The sequence below is a fragment of the Astatotilapia calliptera genome, chromosome 7, assembly GCF_900246225.1.
Source record: "Astatotilapia calliptera chromosome 7, fAstCal1.2, whole genome shotgun sequence".
NCBI lineage: Eukaryota > Metazoa > Chordata > Actinopteri > Cichliformes > Cichlidae > Astatotilapia > Astatotilapia calliptera.
The window spans coordinates 24,169,285-24,182,564 of NC_039308.1; the positions used below are offsets into that span (position 1 = coordinate 24,169,285).

At 39.1% G+C, this 13,280-nt stretch overlaps 1 protein-coding gene across 1 annotated transcript; it reads left to right on the forward strand.

Moving 5' to 3' along the window:
* The first annotated feature begins 499 nt into the window (after nt 1-499).
* LOC113025823 (sodium/glucose cotransporter 1-like) lies at nt 500-10,389 on the forward strand. The gene is made up of 15 exons (XM_026173999.1): nt 500-680; nt 1,543-1,614; nt 1,892-1,996; nt 2,169-2,228; nt 2,367-2,471; nt 2,561-2,666; nt 3,115-3,195; nt 3,273-3,481; nt 5,728-5,863; nt 6,330-6,437; nt 6,527-6,677; nt 6,761-6,929; nt 7,640-7,855; nt 9,086-9,191; nt 9,288-10,389. Exons 1-15 carry the CDS (start codon nt 534-536, stop codon nt 9,494-9,496), a joined length of 1,980 nt encoding a protein of 659 aa, XP_026029784.1. The 5' UTR covers nt 500-533; the 3' UTR covers nt 9,497-10,389.
* Nucleotides 10,390-13,280: the final 2,891 nt, after the last annotated feature.

A 13,280-nucleotide genomic window follows, 5' to 3' on the forward strand; every position in this document is an offset into this window, starting at 1 on the left:
AACAGAGCTGTCATGTACACACTTGCAGCAACCTAAACTGGATTATACTTTATTAAATTTGAGCTATAACCCACTGCGATACAAATACTACCTGTTAGGTTTTTGTATCTCAAGTATCTTCACTTGAGGTATTTCCTTGTAGGTTTATAATTAACAATATTATTTGCTAAACAGTTACATATTTTAACACATTCATTTTTAAACCAACATTTGTGAAACCGTAAGATTTACATGCCAATCTGTACATGCATCCACTTTCAACTAGTATGTGCTTTAACGATTTAGATGATTAAATCATGATCAATGATTAAATCCACTCTTTATTACCCTCCTTTACATCTATGCCTCCTTCTTTGACACACTATCTCTCCAACACACACACACACACACACACACACACACACACACACACACACACACACACACACACACACACACACACACCAAAGGTTATAAAGGTAATCGCTTTGTGTAAATGCTTCAGACAAACACGGGCAGCTCGAGCAACACTGCCGTTGTCCATCACAGCCAAAATGTCACAAGATTATTCGTATCATGGATTTTCCTACATAAACAGAAATGCAGAAAACAACACAATCAACACGGTGGCCCTTAGAAATGCGGCAGATATCTCCGTTATTGTGGTCTACTTTCTGGTTGTCCTGGGGGTCGGAGTATTGGTAAGTTTTACAATCCTTCACCTGATCATTCTTTAAATCCCCTGTCTCTGCAGCTCCCTGACATTTTTATAGCTTTAAGTTGTTTTGAGTTATTACATTTTCTGTTAATAGTAATAATGAATTACATTGCCAAAGAAAAAAATAGCATTTCTTTTTATGTTAATTTGAGAGGCAACTTACTAAATAACAAAGGTGTCATTCTTTACTAATAATCATTTTGCACAATTGACACAGTCATTTTTCTCAGCAACCTGGTACACAATAGCTTTCCACAGCAGATCGCAGACACATATTTTGCATTTCATAATGTTTATCTATCTTTTACTGTGATATCTTTAAGTTGTGTGAAATCACCCACAATTTTAAACATAAGAATTATACCATACGAACAAAATTACTGAGCCACGTAGCCATCACACCTACAAGAGCTGGCAGGCCATTGAAATACATCCTATGAAGCGCCCAGTTTACTCTGATGTTAGTGCCACAGGAGGGTTATTCATCAGGACTCAAACTGTAACCCAAACTCTGTAACTTTACATCGTCGGCTATTTTGTTGCTGAGTTGTTGGTAAATGTAATATCTAGGAGGGAAGACACTTAAGGGACTAGTTGCAACAGTGGTATTCTATTAGACTGGAGTTCTATTATTTTTAAATGACTCATTCTTCCACTAATATTTTTAAAGCACAGTGGCTAGGTGCTTGATTTCATACACCTGTGGCAATGGAACTGAAAACTTAAGCGGTCTGGCCAGATACTTTTGTCCATATATTGTATGTGATGCTTATGAACAGATTATCAGAGTAGTGTGTTGCTATTTTGCACAGATTTAATCATTTTCAAAAATTGTTCTATTACAGGCTATGATCCGCACCAACCGATCCACTGTAGGTGGCTTCTTCCTTGCAGGGAGGAGTATGGTTTGGTGGCCGGTGAGTATCTTTCCTTGGAAGACTCCTTTACTTTATAATCCATGCAAAGTAATTAGTTCTTATTGCTTTGTTCAAATAGATGGAATGTAATGTGATTAAGGGTGTCATAATAGAAGAATTTTATGAATTGTCATATTTTTATTAGAGCAATCAAGTGTGTAAAACCATTTAGTACTTATTTAGTATGCTGAGTATATGACCTTTCAAAAAAACCCATAATGGATTCTAATTGAATTTTAAAAGGAGCTACTGACAGATTTAACTGTGCTCTCCACAGATCGGAGCATCGCTGTTTGCCAGCAATATTGGCAGTGGCCACTTTGTAGGAATCGCTGGTACTGGCGCAGCTGCAGGAATAGCCATTGGTGGATTTGAATGGAATGTGAGTAACTGTTCTTGAGTCAGTTATACCACTTCTCATGTAGTTCTTGTCCCTGATACTCTATCAGTTATCTTTGTCATGTCAACTGATAGATTGTTACGAGAGCTCCGGCCTGAAGAGGATGAAATGAAACAGGATATCTGATTATTTCTTCTATGTTCGTGTTTTTCAGGCTCTTGTTGTGGTTGTCATTCTGGGATGGCTCTTTGTGCCCATCTACATTAAAGCTGGGGTAAACAGAATACTACTGCTACACACTGGCCTGAAAGCTCCTTATATGTATTAATTCTCCTATCCAAATGTGCATTCATAACCAGCCTGTTTATCTACAGTGTGATTAATGAGTAAAATCTCATGTGGATGTATTTAGATCGTCACCATGCCTGAGTACTTGAAGAAGAGGTTTGGAGGACAGCGCATTCGCATTTATCTCTCTGTTCTCTCCCTCTTCTTGTATGTCTTCACCAAAATCTCAGTGAGTCCCTCCAAGAGATGCAGAACACACTGTTCCATTTGTGGATGATCGTGAATAAAATCCTGCATTTTTTACCCTTCCCCATATAGGCAGACATGTTCTCGGGTGCAATTTTCATCCAGCAGGCACTTGGGTTGAACATCTACCTCGCTGTTATTGCACTTCTAGCGATTACGGCACTGTACACTGTCACAGGTTTGTACGCGGAAGAAATACACTTCCTTTTCTACGGAACTTATAGATTGACATTTTCCTCAGAAACTACCCAAGAAGTGTTATCTACAAAAATTATATTATGACCGGGGTAAAGTCTTCCCAAGCCCATATGTGGTGATGTAGACACACACCACATACACACAATCTCTTTCGTTCCTCATTGCTGGTTTATCTTTGCTGAGTTGCTGTGGTTAATTGCCCATGGACTATGATAAGCCTGAATTGGCCTTCTGTTGCTGTTTTGTAACAACACATCCACAATTACAAGTCTTACAGAATGAGTAGTTACATAATGACATGATGAGTTGATTTTTGTTCTTTCAAACAAGTGTAGTCTGTTAGTTGTGATAAGATGTCAAGATTTTAGGTGAAAATGTTTACAGATTGATAACATTGACATAACATTGATAATCCTATTTTATCTCAGGTGGACTGGCAGCAGTGATCTACACAGACACTTTACAGACCATCATCATGGTTATTGGATCATTCATTCTCATGGGCTTTGGTAATATGACACTTATCATATATCACATATCTGTTTGAAAGGTTTAAAAAATCTAATTTCCATATGATTTTCCTCAGCTTTCCATGAGGTGGGAGGCTATGTAAACTTTGAGAAACTCTACATGCAAGCTATCCCCTCAATCACGGGTAACATCAGTGCAAACTGCTATGAGCCCCGGGCAGACTCCTTCCATATCTTCAGAAATGCAGTTACAGGAGACCTCCCATGGCCTGGTCTCGTGTTTGGACTCACCATTCAAGCTACCTGGTACTGGTGTACTGATCAGGTGAGCAAAGAAATGAGCACTGGGAAGCTCAACTGCAGTTTTCAGCAACCAGTCTGTAGTGAAAAACTGAGACACGTTCAACTGATTGCCTCGGTGTGTTCACTAGACTCAATTTCTATACGGAGAGATAATTTGGAAGAAATTTATGTTCAAGGTGTTGAAAATGCAGATGGAGTCTTGGATCGAGCTGGGCACGTCAATAGTTTTTAGCAATCATTCACAACAAATGGGTGGTCATAAACACTGACTCAGCCAACTGATTTACTCACATGCGCATTCATGCCCGTTCATACAGATTTAAAAAAAAAAACAATATTCAAAAAACAGTCTGCAGTGAGAGGATAACCATGCTTTTAGTTTAGACGCTGGATCTCAGCGAGAGCCTGACACCAATTCATGTGACATAGAGCACACGCGAACAAAACACTATGGTATATCTATTTTCCGTTACAGAAGAAGATGATTTGCTTCTTTGGTTTACTCAGCAAACATTTTGAGTTCAACCACAAAGACTGAAAGTGGTTTGAAATCCATGACAACCACTTACCCACCCAGTCTATCATTCAGCCAAGTCCCCCTTATGCTCAGAATCAATTGGCCAGGCTGTTGATTTAAGCTTGATTTATAGTACTGTATTACTACAGCCTGACGTTCAGCTTTCTAGAAATGTTCATACATGTTGCACCAATGCAGACAAAAACAACTATGTAAACAGGGTATATCAATTAGCATAAGGATAATACATCTGCTAAACCAAAGAGACTGCAATTGTATCTAGTTTGTATCCTAACACGAACAACATATGTTGTGTTTTTAATTTTCATGGCTCTGACAATTCGTGTTTCAAGGTTAAGTAAAAGCCATGATCGTTCCAAATGTAGTTGTTTTTTGTTTTTTTTTCACATCAGCTCATAAGTGCAAATGTAAAAATGTAGTGTCAGCCACTTGTATAGGCTTTGCGGTCAATTAATGCAGGGCTAGGAACAGGTGTACACACAGAAGAGACTGGCAACGTGGCAACCAGAGACTGTAACAAGTCAATGAAATTCAGTATTCTCAAGCAACAATGAGTAAACTAACCATTGGCAATGCAAGCAGGTCAGCTGAAGGCTTATCAGGGGGCTTTTAGGACAAGCTGATAATAATGCCACCTAGAAGTAATAAGCATCACTAACATCACTCTGAGACCATATTTTTCTGATTTTGGAGATGTTGCACAAATGCAAGAACCACTACACTGCAATACCTGCAGCGACCCAAGTTAACTGTCTGTTGGGATCTCTGGATCTGTTTCCTGGTGTTTTGGACTTTTTGAATCAATACTGTATTGTGTTTTGAGAAAAGGGTTCTTAATTTATGTCTGGATTTAGTGATTATACTACTGTTGTTTTATACACAAGAGTGTTAGCCAGACAACAGGACCCTGGAATATATGCAAGCAAACTGCTTCCAAACAGGAAGCAACATGCATCAATAGAGAGCCAATGACTTCAAGAGAAAAAGAACAATACACTGGTGACCCAAAGTGGTTGGATCTTAAATTAAACTTTTAGCATCTTTAAGGTCAGCGCTCCAACAGCTTCAGCATTTATAAGGCTGATGAATTAAATTTCAAAAAGTAAAGAACATCACAGTGCACTCTGTGACATCCCTGCTGGCAATACAAATTAAACAAGTAAATAGCAATACATAACAAATGCTAGAGAAATAGATTTATGTTTCGTGTCTCTGAAAGGTGTATCCTGTGTGGATACAGATATATTAAACAAGCCCATAAAAGCCCATGTTTTCATGATAGTTGATGATTTCGAATTTATAAGCTTTTATTTAACACCATGCGCACAAAGCCTGCTCCAATGTGACTGGACAAGAGAACTCTAGAAAGCAGATAAAAGCTTCTAGTACCCAAAGTATTTTCCATGACCACATATTCTACATATTATTTTCTAAAAACGAGTCTTGTTGAAGCTTTTGCTCTTGAACGTTCATAGATGTTCCTCTACATGTATAAACTATACTTTATAATTTGGAAACATATCATATGATTTGTGAAATCTTAGTTTGAATGTAAAAGACATTACTATTCTACAAGTATAATATTTTGCATCGAATCTCAATGAACTAGAAATAACAACTACCACCAAGTTTAAAAGTACAGTAAATGTGGGTAAAATTGTGATACCTGAGTAAATGTATTTAGTTGCTTATGACCACTGAATTGTACTCCCATTGTTTCCTAATTGTAGGTGATTGTGCAGCGCTGCCTCTCTGCCAAGAGTCTCTCTCACGTTAAAGCAGGTTGTATCCTATGTGGTTACCTGAAGCTGCTGCCCATGTTCCTCATGGTTTTCCCCGGGATGATTAGCAGGATCCTGTACACAGGTGAGTGTGGTTACATGCGTGTGACATGGGTGGCTGTAGCTCAGGTGGCAGAGCAGGTCAGCCACTAATCAGAAGGTCGGTGGTTCGATCCCAGGCTGCATCCTGGCTGCATGCCAAATATCCTTGGGCAAGATACTAACCCCATGTTTGCCTACTGGTGGTGGTCAGAGGGCCCGGTGGCGCCTGTGTCCGGCAGCCTCGCCTCTGTCAGTGCGCCCCAGGGCAGCTGTGGCTACAATGTAGCTTGCTATCGCCAGTGTATGAATGTGTGTGTGAATGGGTGGATGACTGAATGTAGTGTAAAGCGCTTTGGGGTCCTATGGACTAGAAAAGCGCTATACAAATGCAGGCCATTTACATGCAACTTATGTAGCAAGCTTATTGGTTAACATTATATTTGTAGTTCATGCACAAAATTATTCAGTGCTGACCTCACGCACTGTGGATTTTCTTGCCTTTAATCTAGATGTGGTAGCATGTGTGGATCCAACCGAATGTGAAAAATACTGTGGGACCAAGGTGGGCTGCAGCAATATCGCTTATCCGAAACTGGTCGTCGAACTCATGCCTGATGGTTGGTGACCTTTGTCTTATGAGCTGTTAATAATAACTACAGGCTTCTTTGCTTATCTTTCCTTTTCTTGATCTGTTACTCTATTTCAGGCTTGCGAGGTCTTATGCTGTCTGTGATGCTGGCCTCTTTGATGAGCTCCCTTACCTCTATCTTCAACAGTGCCAGCACTCTCTTCACCATGGACATCTACACTAAAATCCGTCGCTCTGCTAGTGAGAAGGAACTCATGATTGCTGGCAGGTAAAACACATTTTCGTCGCTGTGTCTGATACAATCATCGTCTAAATTGTTGAATACTGACTGGATTTGTTTCAAATGTCTAGAGTTTTTATCTTGGCCCTGATTGGTGTGAGCATAGCGTGGATTCCAGTGGTGCAGGCAGCCCAAAGTGGTCAGCTCTTCGACTACATCCAGTCCATCACCAGCTTCCTAACTCCACCTGTCGCAGCTGTTTTCTTGCTTGCCATCTTCTGCAAACGTGTCAATGAGACTGTGAGTTGCCTCCTTTGATTCAATGTTCTTTTTTTTTTCTTTTCTAAATCAGATTTCCAGTGTGGTTTTGTGCACTGACATTATTTTTCCCATACCTCTGAGTTTTATTGAAAAATGACATTTGTTTCCATTCTTGCTGTGGGTTAAATGAGATGATTGGTACAAGTCTCATGTCTGTACAGGAAATTAGCTGGAGCCAAGAGCTGGTTAGCTTATGTTAGCTTAGTATATGGACTGGAAATAAAGGAAAGCCTTTAGAGTGCTTTTTGTCAGAGCCGCTCTACACACAAGCCAGTTATCCCTGTGTATCATTTCGGAAATTTCCTGCTTAAAAACCTGAAAGTCAGAAAGCTTGTGAGGCCAAACTTTGATGCTCATTCACAGCTAAATTACTGAGTTCTGAGGTCATCCAATTGTCACTTCTGGTGTGTGGAGACCTTAAGAATACCAGCATTTTGGGGGAGAATCAGTTTTAGGTCAGTAATTTTCTGCCTGGTCCTACTTTAGTCCAAAAGTGTTGCAAATGCTAGTAGGAGCATGTCATGGTGATAGCTTCCTAATTTTTGTGCAGCAAAGAGTGGTGTTGACGTGATCAAATGTACAGCAAGAAGGATCCATCAAAAATTATTCCCTTAAATACAATATTGTGGTAATATCACTCACTTTACTTGATTTAGACTGACCTTTGTCCTGTTTCTTTCTTTCTCCAGGGGGCCTTTTTTGGACTGGTAATTGGACTGGTTATTGGCTTGATTAGGATGATTGCTGAGTTTGTTTATGGGACAGGTAGCTGTGCTTCCCCCAGTAACTGTCCCACTATCATATGTGGCGTTCACTACCTTTACTTTGGGATCCTCCTGTTTGTCATCTCCTGCGTCATCATTCTGACAGTGTCTCTCGTGACCAAACCCATCGATGACAAACATGTAAGTGATAAATTATTATTATTATTATTATGTAAATTAGGGGAGAGCATTTACTCCAACATAACTGTCAAGTTTTTGATGATTGTCGCCAAAGCTCACCTGCCCACAGCACTTTAGGCAGCCATAGATCAGCCAATAAGCAGTCACTTGTTTTGCAGTGACACATTTTGGTTTGCTTCGAGTTCACTATTATTATAGTGAGAATAAATCTGTGAGAATAAAAATTAAACCCTCATATTCTTACACATACACACCTCATCGCTACTAAAAACACCAGTAAAAACAGTAACTATTCTTAATGTGCTGTAACAAACACCAAGAAGCTTGTATAAGAGCAAGAAGGCTAATTGTCTAATTCTAGGCACTCACATGTCACAAGAAATGTTTTACAGAACATTTGTGTTCTGTAAATCTTTCGTGTCAGTGCGTTTACTCACTCAAAACGATTACAGAACTTTGCATTAACCCCTTAAAGGGAGCAGCTGAAAGAAGAAGACACAATATTAAATTGAGAACCCCAATGATCAGATGAGTGAGGACTTGGCAATGATGTGGAGGAAGAACTCCCAGCAGAACCAAGATCAGGGAGTGGCAGTCAGCAGCTCAGGGATAAGAGGACAGAAAGGCATAAAAGAAGAATGTACAACCAGGATAAAATACAAACTACAAGAAAGAGCAGACAAAGGTTAATGCCATACAACAGCAACATAACAACAACTGAGGAGTAAAAAGAGGAGTGCAGCTAATAACCACAGGCAGCTAGCTATTTAAACGGCAGCATCTACACATGAAAAACTGCTTAAGTCTTTACTGGTGGCCTTCACATCTCCTCAAGCTGCCACGCCTAACTGCAGAGGACAAAAGTATTGTTGTTGACATCACTTAGGCATTACGCAAAAATTGTATGTTTGGCTGATGGTAAAAAGATATGTGCAAATTCCCATTTTGTATCTTATTATATTAATATTTAGTGACTATATTATTACTTCAATGCAAACAAACTAAACATGTGATCTATGCAGCATCTTTGATGTTTCTACAGCGCAAAAACTTACTGCAGTCTGAATAGTAATTTCGTAATAACAAAGTGAGTCATCACCAGTCTCTACAACCACATAGCCATCTAGTCAAGTCTTTGCATGAACCAACATTTAGTAAGCTATTAAGAAGCACCCCAAAATAAAATGACAAATAATCTATTTCTCACCACATGCTTTGTCATTTGACTAGCTGTACCGACTGTGCTGGAGCCTGAGAAACCGCACGGAGGAGAGGGTTGACCTTGAGATGGATGATTGGGCTGATAACCAAGATTCCAGCAGTGAGGACTCAGACGGTAAGGAGCTCACGTACCCAGCATACATACAGAGTAAATATGCATTCATGCACAGATACATGCAAACTTTCATTTTTCTTGTTTCTTCTTTTGCAGATGATGAGCCTGGCTTCTGTAAGAAGGCGGTGATGTGCTTCTGTGGCCTGGAAACCAAGAAAGCCCCCAAGCTGACTAAAGAAGAAGAGGAAGAGCTGCAAAGAAAGCTGACAGACACCTCAGAGGTGCCTCTGTGGAGGAACGTGGTCAATGCCAACGCCATCATCCTTCTGTGTGTGTGCGTGTTCTGTCATGGCTATTTTGGCTAAGAGTCAGCTGATTTCAAGTGCTCTCTGACTCTCTAATTTATACAAATATAACACACCACTCAGTAGCCCTCAACACTCTAAAACACAACCATGCACTTGCAACTATATTACAATGTTTAGCCTTTGATGTAAAATATATTTTTGTAAAGCACTGTGCTTTTCATGAACTTGTCCTGGTAGATCGCACTGTAATATATGAACACATATTGCACTTACTGTAAAACATGTTAAAGTTGTGTATATTCATATTTGCATGCTACCCATTGTCCCTATGAGTTTTCTTTGTCGTCTTAACAGAAACATTCAAACAGCTCACGACAGGAGCTGCAGGTGTGCATCCACCTGTAGAGACCACTCTCACGCAGTAAGCGTTATGTAAATGTGTGGTTTTATTTGCAACACATATTAACCACAACACGATAAAATGAGCTGCAGCACACGCTTGTAATCTATTTAATTAATGATTAATCTGTTCAAAGCCAATCTCCAACTAAAGGAATTGTAAAAACGTCATGAGTGTCTTTTGTACTTTCGAGTTTACACATGAGTGGGGAGAAGGGGAATAGAGCATGTCTGTTTTAAAATTCAGGATTCTGTCTTTTGTCAGTGAAGAAGGGAGACAAAATAATATGCAATACCACCAGCAAGTGATCTGTTATATAAAACCAACAAAGCACAGCATGGGAGACACTTTAAAATTCCTCGAATTACAGTGTGTGCTACCTCATTCCACTTAAGCTCTGTTTCCTGATTATGTGTGCTCAAAGTCCATTAGTGCTGTCACTTCTTAAATCCACACACCTTACTCTGTGTTGTTTTAGGTGTTAATGAATAAAAGCATCTCAGGGATGAAGTGCTGAGAATCACTCAATAGTCATGGCTGACTAACTCTACTGCCCTCTAATGGTTTATTCTTGTTTCTGTTAAACTAAATGTAAAATATTTGTTTTCTGATTGATTGTCATTTGGCTAAATTTTTCTTCTCTAACTGAGGATGAATTTCATTCGTATTGCTCGGTAAACAAATGTTAAATTTCAAACAAACATGTAGTACTATTTTTGAATTTACTAGGAGGCCTGTGAGTCATTCCCATTAACTCTATCTTATCAGTAACTCTGTGGTTAATGTGCACTGATTGCAGATCACCAGCATATGAACAGTTGAATCATTTATGATTGCTTGGACCTTCAGGCTCTGTTCCCTTAACTTTTATATCTTTTACCTCCAGCTTACTCTTCACCAGGTGTATATTACTTTATAGCTCCCTGCAACTAATCTCTGGCAGATCCAAACGGTAACTAAGCCTAAAAAAACCTAAAACAAACCAACAACCTGAGACAAAATATATGCTTATCTCACTCCCCCTGGGCAGAAGAGGTTTTTTCCCTTCTTTTTTTTTTCATTTTATTGCTAGTGTGCAAACACTGTCTGTAGATCAGCCTGTCTGTGACGAGGAACTGGAAGTGTTTGACATTATTTCGAAGCTGCAAACAAAAGATTGAGTGTATTGTGATATGCAGCATTGTATGACACTGTGCCTCTGTTTAAGGAAAAGAAGAAATGAAAATGAAATAAATTATCTTCAGTGTGTTCAGCCTAATGCCCATTTAAAATAAGGGGAAAGGGCTTGTGATAACAAATGCTTAATAGCACTGTGAGCCCTTGAGGACTGAATGTGCAGCACAAGACTTACACAAGTTGTGTGATTAAGAATGCAGTGAGTTTGATGAGACGTGAGCCTAAAGGTCCCTCACCGTGCCACCTTTATGCAATAAAAGGCACTGGTTATGACTCTCTATAAATCAGTTCCTAACTGATACTGAGGACGACAAAATGTCTCCCAATAAGCTTCACAAAGCTACTAAATGATTACGTCTGGTTATGGAATCTTTACAGATTTATAACAGGAAGCTATATCTGTGACCAACACTCAAATGATACTGAGTGAAAACGGCACATATTTGTTGTTCTGTAAAGATCCCAATCAGCGTTTGACACAGGAGGAAGAACGCAGGAGAAGACAAAGGTGGCTTAGACACAGGCGCCATCTAGTGGCAGAAGATTGGGGTTGGGGTTTAACATGACATGTGATATTACACGTCCAGTTTAATTGTGTAATTGGTGTGGCACTGGCTGTATTCGCACCCAGCACTCATTTGACTGTAAACTGACACCAGTGGAAGGGCTTTCTAATGAGTTTGATGTGTGTGCTGGATGATATCCTACTTTCTAAACAAAACTACAAAATCATCAGGAGAAACAATTTTCATCTTTCATGCTTATATAAAATTATTTCAGTTCTGTGTTCCCAAACAAATCAGAGCTGTTGTACCAGGAACGACATCATTTCACGCCCACCTCTTCTTATGCATTTGAAAAACAAGTATTATTAAATTTAACTGTGAATTTCAATGGTCAAAACCTGCATGTACAGAACCAACAATCAAGTCAGTTTAAAAATGCTTCAAAGGTTTTTCTTTCTCCTTTCTTCAAAAGGAGTTATTACTTCTTTCCTGTCACAAACAAATTAGTTTCATCTGACACAATGAAATTAAAGAGGGAGGAGAATTTTAACATCAATACAAATACACATGATGGACAGATGATGGACCTATGCATTATATGTTCCTAAAGTTATGTTTTTTTCATAGTGTGAAACATATAAAAGTTATACTGACTTTGTGTTATTAAAGGGTTACTTAAAAATACCAGGCAGTTTATTCCTGGCTACACTGGATGGTGTGCAGTGCTGTTTATAGCTGCTATATTGGACAGATGTAGATGAGCTGTGGTGTTCATGGTCTGTGTGAGGCTACGTTAAGTTTAGCAGACATAATTTTATTAAGGTGATGATACTGATTAAATTCATCCACTGAATATCAACTTCATACAAGCTTTATATAGGCACGACTCAGTACAGAAACTGTACTTGCACCCACAATGCAAATTATTGTGACTTATTTCTAAATAATTCTGTTCCCCATGTTGCCCCCTACCTGCCAAATCCCACTTTAACTTTAGTAATTGATTTTACTCATTTTTCTCTGTGGGTGCTAAGGCTAAGTCACTCTTTTACAATGCAGGTAACAGCAAATACAGCTAGATTTCTTTTACGCCCTTTGCTTTTCTCTGCTTTCTCTGGGATGAAATAAAGTTTATATTCCTTCCAATTAATATTGTTTTAAACCTGATATTAGTATGATACTCTTAAAAAAACGCTTTGTTTTTTATGGGCCACCTCTGATTATACATAACACCAGCAGGTACTTGGCAGCCACCTGGCAACAGCAAAAATTACCTGTTTTCTCCTTTTTGCACCTCCGACACCTTATGAAAGCATCCTGTCACTTTAATTTCAAGACAGCAACACTTCATCTATAACCAGAAAAGCCGAATTACAGGCCCTGTGTTACTTAACCTCATCATGTTGCATAGCAACCACCTAGCCATGGTCTCAAATGACCTACTTTTTTGTATTTGTGCACCTATGCCTTATAACAATCATCATTTCAGCTCATAAACAAACCAAACATTACTGTAGCATGGGCATGCACCAGTAAATAAAAATAACCGAGGTGCTAATTAATTGATAAGATATAATTACTTAGTAGCTATTAAAATAAATTACCTCTCATTGGTGCTGGTAACAGCGTGTATTGCGCAATATTTTTTGACACGTGTGTAATGGGAAATCAGACATTTCATCAAGCAGCCAGCTTACCTTCAGCTTCAGATATTAATGAGCAGATAGTTTAACTTTAGCCTTGAGCGCTCTCCAGACAT

Coding starts and splice junctions, on each gene's coding strand:
- LOC113025823 (XM_026173999.1), top strand. CDS start 534: ATGTCACAAGATTATTCGTATCATGGATTTTCCTACATAAACAGAAAT. Junction 1,615..1,891: donor GGAGTATGGTTTGGTGGCCG/GTGAGTATCTTT, acceptor TGCTCTCCACAG/ATCGGAGCATCGCTGTTTGC. Junction 7,856..9,085: donor AACCCATCGATGACAAACAT/GTAAGTGATAAA, acceptor TCATTTGACTAG/CTGTACCGACTGTGCTGGAG.